This window comes from Bos taurus, chromosome 3, assembly GCF_002263795.3.
Source record: "Bos taurus isolate L1 Dominette 01449 registration number 42190680 breed Hereford chromosome 3, ARS-UCD2.0, whole genome shotgun sequence".
NCBI classification, from domain to species: Eukaryota; Metazoa; Chordata; class Mammalia; order Artiodactyla; family Bovidae; genus Bos; species Bos taurus.
Window position 1 is genome coordinate 27603316 of NC_037330.1, and position 12582 is coordinate 27615897.

Genomic DNA, 12582 nt, shown 5'->3' on the forward strand with positions numbered 1-12582 from the left:
GGTTTTCCATCAGAAACGAGCAGTGCCATCTTGTGTGTTCGGCTTCCGTTCAGATCTTCTTCCTCTACACTTGTACCTAGACCTGTTTCTGCCTTCCCTTATGTCAGTCAGTCTTTTGCACTTCAGCTTTACCTTCTACATGAATTCCGGACTGTGTTGTTGAATTTCATCTTCTTTGTGAATTTCTGATTTGTCACGTGATTCTTGCTTTCCAGAGTACTGGCAGCCACACCTTATTTGTAGCCATCCATCTCTTCTCAGCTGCTGAAAGTGGTGACTGAAGCTCTTGAGGAAAAACCCCCCAGTGCAGTCTGTGTATTTGATGATACATAAACTCAGAGATAACCCAGGTGGCACCATAGTCCCCGTCCTGTGACACATCGACACGCCCAGAGAAGGCAGATTCATAGTGTCCAGGTAGCAGCAGCCAATGGCACTCTGGAGGGACCTTTTCAGCCACACCTGCAGGCAGCAGGAGGAATAGTCCCACCTCCACTCCCACCCCTACAGTGATAGATGTTAAACTCTAAAGCACAAAACCCCATCCATCTCTGTCATACAGTCTAATTTGTCATACAATTCAGAGGATAGATGGAAAAATCACCCAGACCACCCAGATCTCTGCAGGATAGGGCTGCAGGCCATAAAGACCCTCTTCTCTGCTAGAGGTAGCTCTGCCTTCCAGGTAACAAGGGCTGAGGGGTCCACTCTGAATCTTTAGTATGATTTAGCCACACTTAAGGAGAAGGTGATGGCACCCCACTCCAGTACTCTTGCCTGGAAAATCCCATGGACAGAGGAGCCTGGTGGGCCGTAGTCCATGGGGTCGCGAAGAGTCCAACACGACTGAGCGACCTCACTTTCACTTTTCACTTTCATGCATTGGAGAAGGAAATGGCAACCCACTCCAGTGTTCTTGCCTGGAGAATCCCAGGGACGGCGGAGCCTGGTGGGCTGCCGTCTGTGGGGTCACACACAGTCGGACACGACTGAAGCAGCTTAGCAGCAGCCGCAGCAGCAACCACACTTTAAAAGACTACACTCACTCAAAGCAGAGCTGCTAAAAATAGTGTGCATTTTACCTAGAGTGTATTAGGGAAGAGGAAGTGCAGGGAAAACACTTTCCCAAGAGGTCCCAGGTAGCCAAACAAAGGCTAGGGTGCCTGGAGAGAGGAGAGGTGTGTTCAACAGAGGCTGCAGAGAGGGGTTCAAACTGACTGGTGGTGTTAGTCGCTCAGTCATGTCCAACTCTTTGCGACCCCATGGACTATAGCCCACCAGGCTCCTCTGTCCTTGAAATTCTCCAGGGAAGAATACTGGAGAGGATAGCCATTTTTCTTCTCCAGGGGGTCTTTCTGACCCAGGGATGGAATCCCTGTCTCGTGCATTGCAGGCAGATTTTTTACTGTCTGAGCCACAGGGAAGCCAAATTGATTGAATGCCGTAGATTTCTTTTCCAGTATGTGGTCCACCCAGCATGGGGACAGGTCTTCCTTGTATCTGTGTGTGTTAGTCACTCAATCATATCCAACTCTTTGCAACCCCATGGACTGTACAGCCTGTCAGACTCCTCTGTCCATGGAATTTTCCAGGCAATAATACTGGAGTGGATTGCCATCTCCAGGGTATCTTCCCCACCCAGGATTGAACCCAGGTCTCATGAATTGCAGGCAGATGCTTTACCGTCTGAGCTACTAAGTCATCACTGGTCTCCTTCATCCCAATTGCTGGGCCCCTTCAGATCCATCTCCCCTCAACCTCATCTGTATCCCCCCAGAGAACTCAGTGAGGCCTCCTTACAGTCTTCTCTGTCCTAGGGCTCTTGCACCAGGTTCACCAAGAGACTCTGAGGTCTTTCCATTTTCCTGAGTTTTATTCTAAAACAAACCATGAGTCCCCTATATTCTGGGATTCCCTGAAATCATGGAGCTTTTATATGTGGACACATGGGCGTGCTTTTTCCAGCACCTGGACTTGTACACACAAACACATACACACTGGCACAGAGCTTATTCTCAGGGACTTGTTACAACCTAAACTCTTTGTTACTGATTGGGAGCTGGGGAGAGGGATGCTGAAGATTTAGGCTATGCTTTCTCTTAATAAACATTCCTTTTTTTTCTTACTAAACAAAATTTTTGTTTATGACATAAAGTTTCTGTTTTTTAGTTCTTCAAGGTTTAGGCTTTCTGTGCTCTTGAAGCCATCAGCTTGTCTTAATGAGGCTTGTATTTGCTTTTCATATGAATCATCCTTCCCCTGGTGGGCAATGAGTGCTGTGAATTGAATGAGAAGAGGGCAGAGCTCTCGGGGAAATAGTGATAGGGAGGAAGGGAACCCCATTCACTAACTCAGAGCTTTGAAATCAACTGTCATAAAGAACCTACCTGCCAATGCAGGTAGACGTAAGCGATGCGGGTTTGATCCTGGGTCGAAAAGATCCCCTGGAAGAGGGCACAGCAACTCACTTCAGTATTCTTGCCTGGAGAATCCCATGGACTGAGGAGCCTGGCAGGCTGCAGTAATGGGTCACACAGAGTCGGACACTCTGAAGCGACTTAGCACGCACACATCAATCAGAAGCCCACTTGGTTTGAAAGTTTTAGAAACTCCAGATTGTAGAAGACTAAGGATCCAGGCGAAAAGTTCTTGGTCAACAGAGTGAATGTCCTGGGGAACTGGAACTCTGAGGGATAAAAAATTATCCGTTTTAAGAGATGGCGCAGAGCACTGAGAACCAGTCTGGAGTTTCTCTGTTCTGGGGTTGCACTTTCTGACTCCTAGGCTGGTCAATTTTTACAGGCGGTTTAGCAAATGGAATTTAGCTTTGAGTTACAACCAGACACTTCCCTGTGAAACTTTTAATTTCTTTATTCAAAATGTTTATCATTTCCTTTGAATAAGCTGCTCTGTGTCTGGAGTTCTCATCTGGCTCATTTTATAGAATAATCCTGTAATCGAGGGTATGCACCAAATAACCTAAGAAACCCTACGGAAAAGCGGCACTCTGCTTTCCCTCTTAGAAACCATGTATGCGCAGAGCTTACTCAACCTTCTTGCATCCTGCTTCAGATGGCTATGAGTTCCTGGAGATCCTGAAGCAGGTTGCCCGGGACAACACAGACAACCCGGACCTGAGCATCGTATGGATTGACCCCGATGACTTTCCTCTGGTGAGTGGCTCAGACTGGGGCCTCGTCCTTGGTCACCATCACAGTCTCACATTTGCGTTTAGCATGAGAACTGGATGCACAGAGGAGGAGGTGAAATAGGAGGGGCCCTTGCAGAAGCCCAGTGGCTGCCTCTACGCAGTGTGAAGGTCTTAGCCCCTGGACAGCACTGCACTTAAGGCCCGGTGCCTACACTGACCTGGTAAGACTTACTGTTCTCACTCCCTGGAGGCCACAGTTCCTCTGGGGCCCACTCAAGTGTGGGTGAAATTCTGCCAACAGTTCCAGAGCTGCCTAACACCCCTTGCTATAACCTCTTTCATGTTCTGAGGGGGACCATCACTCTGAGGCAACCCGAGTTTCTAAACCTTCAGAGATGAACATTCTGCATGGAGTTAAGAACAACTTCTGGGAAGGCAGGGACCCTGTCTGTCTTGTTCATCATGCCCTCCTAGCATAATATCTAGCACCTGTTGAATGTTTAAGGCCCTTAAACTCTTGCTGGGTCAGTGATCAAAGCCTTGATTATGCTTCATTTTAAACAGAATAAACAGAATTTGTAGCAATATGTGAGCCCAGTGGTAATGAATGTAGCTAATATACTCTATTATATGCCCAGAACTATGGTAAATGCTTTATAAGCATCATCTCATCTAACCCTCTCAACAACCCTACGAAGTACAGACCATTGTAATACCTATCTTACAGGATGACAACTGGAGAGGTTTAAGCTGTAAGTGGTATATATGATCTTCTAATCTAGGTCTATGTGATGCCAAAGTTTGGTCTATTAGTCAACAGACTTTAGGTTGAGCTAAATGCCGATACTCAGTACTAGCTATCATTAGGATATAAATGATAGGGACTCCCCTGGTGGTCCAGTGGTTAAGATGCCACACTTCCACTGCAGGGGACACAGTTCTATCCCTGGCAGGGGACCAAAGATCCCACATGCTTTTTGGTGAGACAAAAGATAGGAAAAAAAAAAAAGAATATAAATGATCTCTGTCTTCTTCCAGGAATTATCATTTGTTGCATGGGTCACAATTGATCAAACTATGATTAAATATACAAAAATGAGGGGTGTCAGTGATCTCAGGGGTCCTGGAACCCAATCCTACATAGAGGATGAGTGAATCAAAGGCAGAGAATTCCATGTCACCTAAGGTCAGTGTCATAATTCTGGGCAACCCTAACAAAGTCATGGCCTTATAAGATGCTATATATTATAGTTTTGTTTGTTTAGCTGTTACCTGGCTTTAGTTCTCATTTACCTGAACTATTTTGTTTTGCAAGCTCACAGATGGTTGCTTTTCTCCTGACCTGCTCTGTGTTTGCCTTGCTCTTGCAAATGAGAAATCTTCAGACTTCTGATTTCCAAGTTCTTGACTATCCTCTAGTCCCCATCAGACCATACATTTGTTTGGGAGACTTTCTACCACTGAATCTCTCCATTTTCTTACTTCATGGCCCCTTACTCGTTGAGTCCTGCCCCAGTCAGATATTAGTCCACATGAACCCAAGTCTGTCTGAATGTAGAAGGCTTCTTATTTCCTGCATGCCCACTTACGGCACACCACTGCTTTCCCAGACATCTCAGGAGCAAAGGGGCTCAAGGTAAGGGGTTTTTAAGTGAGATATTATGGAGGGGAATGGCTCCTTCACAATACATAAATTATAAAAGAGCCACAGGGAATTTGGAGAACAACTCTGGACAAGCTCTGTAATATTCTTCCCTCCAGCTTTAGAAGCTTTTATATTATATGCTTTCATAGTTTGTGTTATGACATCTTTTTTTCCATGCTTATTTAAAGTGCTGAATGCCAAGTCTTCAATTTCCTCCATGCCCACAGCTGTTTTGGAGACCTTTAACCAATGGTGGCCTCATTACTGTGATGGGATGGCAGATGGGTCCAGCCACAAAAAGTGGCTTGAACAGGGGATGATGCCTGCTGTCTAATTTTCTTTTTTGTTGCTACAGCTGGTTGCCTATTGGGAAAAGACTTTCAAGATTGACCTCTTCAAGCCACAGATTGGGGTGGTAAATGTGACAGATGTGAGTATACCTCATGAAAGCTTGCTCAGATAACTTCCACCTACCCTGTTTCTGCCACACTGCCCAGACTGTGAGATCCTGTATAGGAGTCCAGCCCCTCATGAAATACGCAGGACCCTTGGCCTTGCTAAAGCTCAGGAGACTTGCCAACATGGACCGATCCTAGTCTGAGTCACGGGTGGGGTCAGGGCAACCAAAAATACTTTTGCTTTTCACCTTATATCCTACCATTCTCTTTTTAAACTGTTTTAATGTAAGCAGAATTTTAATCATTATTAGTGATTTTAAAAAGTGAAAAAGTGAAAGTCACTCAGTCATGTTTGACTCTTTGTGACCCCATGGACCATATATAGTCCATGGAATTCTCTAGGCCAGAATACTGGAGTGTGTAGCCTTTCCCTTCCCCAGGGGATCTTTCCAACCCAGGGATTGAATCCAGGTCTCCTACATTGTGGGCAGATTCTTTACCAGCTGAGCCACAAGGGAAGCCCAAGAATACTGGAGTGGGTAGCCTTTCCCTTCTCCAGGGGATCTTCCTGACCCAGGAATCGAACTGGGGTCTCCTGCATTGCAGGCAGATTCTTTACCAATTGAGTTATCAGGGAAGCCCAGTAATTTAAAAATTAGTTTACAAAATAATAAATGTAGAATTTCCCAGGTAACTGAACATCTACCAAGAGAGTGATAGGACATTGCTAAAAAATAAAAAAAGAAGAACATTGCTAACTGGCTATATAAACAAACAGTGGAGGGATTCCCTGGTGGTCCAGTAGTTAAGACTCTTAGCTCCCAATGGGGGGAGCATGGGTTCAATCCCTGGTTGGGGAACTAAGATCCCACATGCTGTGTGTCCAATAAATAAAATAAAACAATATTTTAAAAATTTAAAAAAACAGTGGAATATATATATATAATATATAATGCAATGGAATATAGATTTCCTTTTATATTGCACAAACAGGACTACAAACAGCAAACACTACACGTACCGTTTGCTACTAAGCATTTCTGTTTAACGGGCTTTCCAGGTGGCGTAGTGGTAAAGAATCGCTTGCCTGTGCAGGACATGGGTTCGATCCCCGGGTTGGGAAGATCCCATGTGCACACATTCCTGATAAGTGTAAGTGACCTGGGGTTCACTGAGCACAGTCACTTGGAACCCCCTGGCATGGCTGACCCTTAGTGCGCTCACTCGCACACTCCTTCTGTCTCTGGATGCAGGCTGACAGTGTGTGGATGGATATTCCCGATGATGATGACCTGCCCACAGCTGAGGAGCTGGAGGACTGGATTGAGGATGTGCTTTCTGGGAAGATAAACACTGAGGATGATGACAACGATGATGAGGAGGATGAAGACGACGATGACGACGATGATAACTCTGATGAAGAGGACAATGATGACAGTGATGATGACGATGAATAGCCTCCAACTCCAGATGAGTTTCACAAAGACGGAACCATAGCCACCCACTACCATGCAGACAGCACAAGGCGGAGCACGCAGCCCCGGCCCGCGTCCAGCCAGTTCCTTTCCCTTTACTGACATCTCTTTCCCCGCTTCTTTCTCATCAGATGTGCAACTTGGCAAATGCCTTTCTAAATCCAGCAGTCCTGCTCGCTTAGCAAGGACAGTGGGGAATTATTCCCATGTTGGCTGTCTTGATTGTTATGAAAAAGCTTTCGTTCGTTGTCAGATCATCAGTGGCCATGGCAGTGCCCGAATCTGGTTGTCTAGAGAGAGCAATCCCCTAACACCTCGATTCAAGTTTACTCGTTTGACTATGATAGTAGCAGAATGGACAGCTTGCTAAGTCACAAGCACAGCGTGACCTTACAATAGAGCCCAGGGAAGACACACAATCCATTTAGCCCCTGTGCTTAGAATATTAGTTAGGATCCCTCCTCAAGCCGAGAAGATCCCTTTTAGGGAAGGCTCAGTCTTGGAAATAAATTTTGTAAATCAGCTTCTCTTGGTTCTATTAAACTTATTATTTTAGGTGTAGGTCCAACCATTATGAACTCAGATCCAAGGCTTTGGATGGCTATTGAGAGGTTCTGAAAAACATGCTTACTGATTGTCACCATCATTTCTAGTATATTAGGCTATTGGGATGGGAGGTTGATTTGTTCTCTGAACTTCCCTGTAGATGACCTTTGTACATATACACACAGGGATTGGGGGAGCTAGAAGGATTAAATGTTTTTAATTCTTTCTGATGTCTTTAGGTCTCTGATTGGGTCAGCTGGTGTCCTAGCTTGAGCTGGGATCCTGATATCCTTCCGTCTTGTCGCTGCTATTCAGCCTTCCCATTCAGAGTCCAAGTTGGTTTTTCCAGAGGGCGATTCCCTCTCCATCGATCAGTGCTCCCACAGGTGAACAGGACAACAGTCATTAGGATTCATAATGATGCTCTGGGGCACTGAAACAATCCCCACATGCCTTTCAAACTATCTAGAAGTTATATTGTGTTCTGTAGTTTTAGCATTGGGTGTGCATTCTAATGTTCTAATTTATTTTCTCAGTCTTTTAACACATGGGTAAGACACTGCAAATTCTTTGAAAATAGGATGATCCTTTTATGGAATAGCAGCTAACTAACTGTCATTAAAGTTTTATTTTGAAAGTACTGAGACTAGCTTGAAAATCCTCTCTTGATTTTTTTGTTTTTCTGCTCATTCTTTCCTTTCTGGGCTCCTGTTCTTCCTCTCTATTCCTTCTTAGTTTTCCTTTCTCCTCTCTCTTCCTTTGCCTACCCTTTAAATGTCAGTCTTCCACGGTATCTCTCGGCTCTAACATTCTTCCAAGGCAGCTTATCATCCATGCCCATCAGCTAATAACTTCCAAGTCTGGGTCTCTAACCTTGACCTCTCTCCTTGGTTTCAGACTCACTCCTTCAGCTGCTGCTGGACATCTTGGTTTGGAACAAGTGCTTCAGACAACATCACAAGGCCAAACTCATTACCCTCTCCCTTAAACCTGTCCTCCCCTTCATGAATCCCAGTTCAAATGATTAATATCAGCATCTGTCCAGTTGCCTGGGTGGTCTGAAGGGGAGCCCTTCCCCTCTGCACCCATGGCATGTTGTGCCTACCCCACATCCTGGCACTTATCATTTAAAGTGTAACACGTATTTGCATGTCTGTTCTTTCATTAAATCCTACGTAGGCTCCTTGAAGACAAGAGATTTATTCACCATTGTATCCCCAATGCTTAGCACTTTGCTCAGCACGACGCAGACACTCATTTATTGAACTGATGGGTGAATGATTATCAGCACTGTTGGATCACAGTGCTTCCAAGGCCTCCTTATTTTTCTCTCTGCCTCACAAAGCAAGGCAGACCCTTCTCAAGCTGGGCTATGTAGCTATCCAGAGAGACTCAAATAAGCTCTGGGAGAGGTGAATTTATACAGTGATCTTTGAAGCTAATCTTTCAAATAGCCAAGAAATGTGTTCTGTCATCAGAGTGGTTTATTTCCCACCCCAGGAAAATTCCCTGGTTCTCAGAAGCCTGACTAATAATATGCATTAAGTTTAAATCATGACATGCTGCTCCTGTTTTAGAAGCACTGGGTGTTAAGCTAGTACTATCTGTAAGTAATAGCACTGTTTTGTTATTTGTCTAAAACTTTTTCAGCTATTTATTGAATATTTGGTATGTGCTCAGAGCACTACTGGAGAAGGCAATGGCACCCCACTCCAGTACTCTTGCCTGGAAAATCCCATGGGTGGAGGAGCCTGGTAGGCTGCAGTCCATGGGGTCGCTAAGAGTCAGACACGACTGAGAGACTTTACTTTCACTTTTCACTTCCATGCATTGGAGAAGGAAATGGCAACCCACTCCAGTGTTCTTGCCTGGAGAATCCCAGGGAAGGGGGAGCCTGGTGGGCTGCCATCTAAGGGGTCACACAGAGTCGGACATGACTGAAGTGACTTAGCAGCAGCAGCAGCACAGCACTATGCTATCTGCTTTTAATGTATTACCCCATTTAATCCTTAAAAAGATCTTATATGAGTTTTGTTATTTTTCCCATTTTAGATGGGAAAACTGAATGAGGCACAGAGGCTTCAAGTAATTTTCCCAGAGTCACACAAATACTTAAAAGGAATGTAAACATAACCCCATTTTTATACTTAAAGATTTAAACTAAATTTAATTCTTTAAATTAAGCAATCAAAAGATTCCATTTCTGTTACTCAGATGGTGTCCCAAGATGGACTCAAGGGAATTTCTTTTAATCCTTTTTGTTGTTTAAGCCAAGGTGTCTTTCTCCCTTTCATTCTGGAAGCAAGTAATCAATTTACAGTGCTAGTAATGTTGCCTAATTAGAACTGTGTGATCCGACCATTCTGCTAGGAAAGCAAAAAACAAACAAACAAACAAACATCGTGTTATCAAGAATGAACACTTACCTGTATTTCTTTAGAATATCATGTCTAATTGAAATGAGTTTGTCTTTTCTGTAACAAGGTTGTGTACAGTCCAGGCCCTAGCTTGTATCCCTCAGGAAGCCCATTCTATCAATGATGTGACCAGAGGTCATAATCAAATGACTTTTGACCAACACTCCTGGTTTATGTCCTCTCAAGTGCTGGCGGGTCTCGTGGCCTGTCCTCGAACTTCCTGCTCTCACCCGGTCTCCTCAAGTCTGTTCAGTGTCAGAATCATGTCTGAGTTTTAGAAAACACAGATGACTGTCACCAGCCCAGACCTACTGATATACCATCTCCAGAACCAGGGCTGGCCCTCTGCTGGGGACAGATGCAGGTCAACACTGACCGCTGCTCTTCCCACTCCCCCAGTCATCTCATCCGGCCCACAGCATCCAACACCAACTGTCTCTAGCCAGGCTTCTTCTGAGTCCCAAGCCCCTCGCTCCAGCCATCTTCCCTGGACAGCATCACCTCAGACCAACACAGTTTTGGGGCTTTAAGGGGACGCCCTTAAAAGTAGCTCTCTTGAGGCTTCCCTGGTGGTCCAGTGGCTAAGACTCTGAGCTCCCAGTGCAGGGGGCCTGGGTTCTATTCCTGGTCAGAGAACCAGATCCTGTATGCCTCAACTAAACCCCAGCACAGTTAAAAAAAAAAAAAAAAAGTAGCTTTCTTTTCCTGATGTCTGAACCAACTGAGAAATTAGGTCCAAAAGTCAGCAGATTACCACCCTGATTACAGAGAAGCAGTAATTTGGACACTAGAGATTAGGGAAATGGGCTTCCCAGTTTCCTGCCTCCAAGTTCAAGTCATCCAAGGGAATCAGGTGTGCAGAGAGGACCACTGCCCTCAGGGGTCGTGGATGGAGAGGCAGGAGAAATGAACTGGATCCTTCCCCCAACACACACATTAACTTCATCCTAAGAAACATGGACAAATGGCTGCCACCCGCTAACCAGATAACTCACTCCATCTCAGTACAGGAATAAGGGCTGGGCAAAGGGCCAGCAGTGTTTGGGGAAAGTCCTTCACAGAAGCACAGGAATGGGGAAGAGGTATCGCCCTCCGACAATCTCCCAGCCAGAAATCTTTGAGCCATTACACTGTCTCCTATTCCCACATCCAACAGGAAGCAAGCCCTGTCCTCTTCTCTTCACTTGCTCTTACTGTATAATTAAGGCTTTACAGTCTCAGCTGGGTGACAGCAAGGTTCTGACTGCCCTCCCATCTCCAGTCCTGCACACTGCAATCAAAGGCTTTTTGAAAATGAAAACATGATCGTGTCACATACATGCTTAAAATTCTTCATTGTGCTTTAATTGCTCAGTCATGTCTGACTCTTTGTGACCCTGTGGACTGTGGCCTGCCAGTCTCCTCTGTCCATGGGATTTCCCAGGCAAGAATACTGGAATGAATTGCCATTTCCTTCTCCAGGGAATCCTTCCAACCCAGGGATCAAACCCGTGTCTCTTGTGTGTCCTGCATTGCAGGTGGATTCTTTACCCTCTCAGTCATCAGGGAAGTGGTGTTCTATTCCCAACAAGTGTTTAAAAATTTTGTGTTTTTAAAGATTAAAAGGACAAAGAGCAAATATTGATCAGAAAGTTGTCTGATGGCCAGTTGTGCAGTCTAGGCTGTGGGGCATGAAGTTGGGGAGGAAAAAATGAGGTAGCACCTGTAAAGTTAAAACTCCTTGAAGAGTCTCTCCTCCACAAGAGAAAAGCAAAGTCTGAGTAGAGCTGATGCTGGTGATATCTGGGCTCAGGGATGGGAAGCGCACTGGTCTCACTGGGGTGACTGCTGCTGCAAACATAGAGTACTTATCTTGGAATGATGGCATCCAAATGCCCCATTTAGATTATAACATCCAGTTGTTACTTCAGCAGAAGTCAGGTCAGTACCACTGCCAGGGAACTGGGGAGTCAGGACTAGCCTTGTCTTGGGGTTAAAACCAGTTTCCTTTGTAGGACATGGAGGTCTATGCAAACTGTCTCTTGTCAACCTTACCCAGCCTCACTTCTCATGGCACCTCCCAACTGTCTACCCCTCTACTCTGGACATGAGTTTGAGCAAACTCCAGGAGATAGTGAAGGACAGGGAAGCCTGGCATGCTGCAATCCATGGGGGTCTCAAAGAGTTGGACAGGACTTAGTAACTAAACAGCTACTCTCAGAAACTGGCCAAAGCTGCTTGGCTATTTAACACCTCCAAGCCTTGGCTCATGTTCCATCTACCAGAATGCCTGTCCTTCCCCATCTGTGCCTGCCTAGCAAACTCCCATAGAGATACACTCTATGACTCTTCTCCAGTCATGTCCCAGGCAAACTGGCCGCATCCTCTGCTTAGTCCTCACAGCGCCCTGTGGCAGTCTTCTGCAGAACCTGCAACTCTCCCCGCATTAGTCTGAGAGTGATTTAGGCTGATTCTGTTCTAACCTCAGGGTCTAAGTTCTGTGTGGTACTTAATAAATCGTGTTTGACTAAATACTCTGCTAAACCCTATACAAAGCTAATTTAACAGCTATTAGTACCATTAAGAATGTGCTACTGATTCCTGAAAGTCAGTCTCATTCCAAGTTTTTGGCAACAGTGTCATCTGCTCAGATTTGCTTAGGGTAGACGACTGCTGAAGAAATAGGAACACTATCTCCTTGGCTCAGTAAGATTTCCAATGGGGGATATTCTCTTCCCTTGGGTTAGCAAAGTCTCCCAGGAATATACTCATCATGGTGGGAAGCAAAGCAGTGTGGGGATGACAGCAGAAATCCCAGGCTCCATTCTCTGAAAATGGGATAACCACAGCCACCTAAATATCAAATGCATTTAATACATTCACAGACCCAAATGGTAGAGAGACGAATTAAAGACCTCTTTCAAGTTAACCTGGTATTGTATCAATCTGGACTCTTTAGAGCAGTGATGAC

General features: G+C 45.2%; 1 protein-coding gene across 1 annotated transcript in view; it reads left to right on the forward strand.

Annotated features, from left to right (window-relative positions):
• Positions 1-7859, forward strand: part of CASQ2 (calsequestrin 2) — a 70557-nt gene extending 62698 nt beyond the window's left edge. Inside the window, exons 9-11 of the mRNA NM_001035374.2 lie at positions 3073-3173; positions 5152-5226; positions 6448-7859. Of these exons, the coding sequence (NP_001030451.1) occupies positions 3073-3173; positions 5152-5226; positions 6448-6651 (380 nt within the window). The 3' untranslated portion in view covers positions 6652-7859. The remainder of the gene's footprint in view (positions 1-3072; positions 3174-5151; positions 5227-6447) is intronic.
• Positions 7860-12582: the final 4723 nt, after the last annotated feature.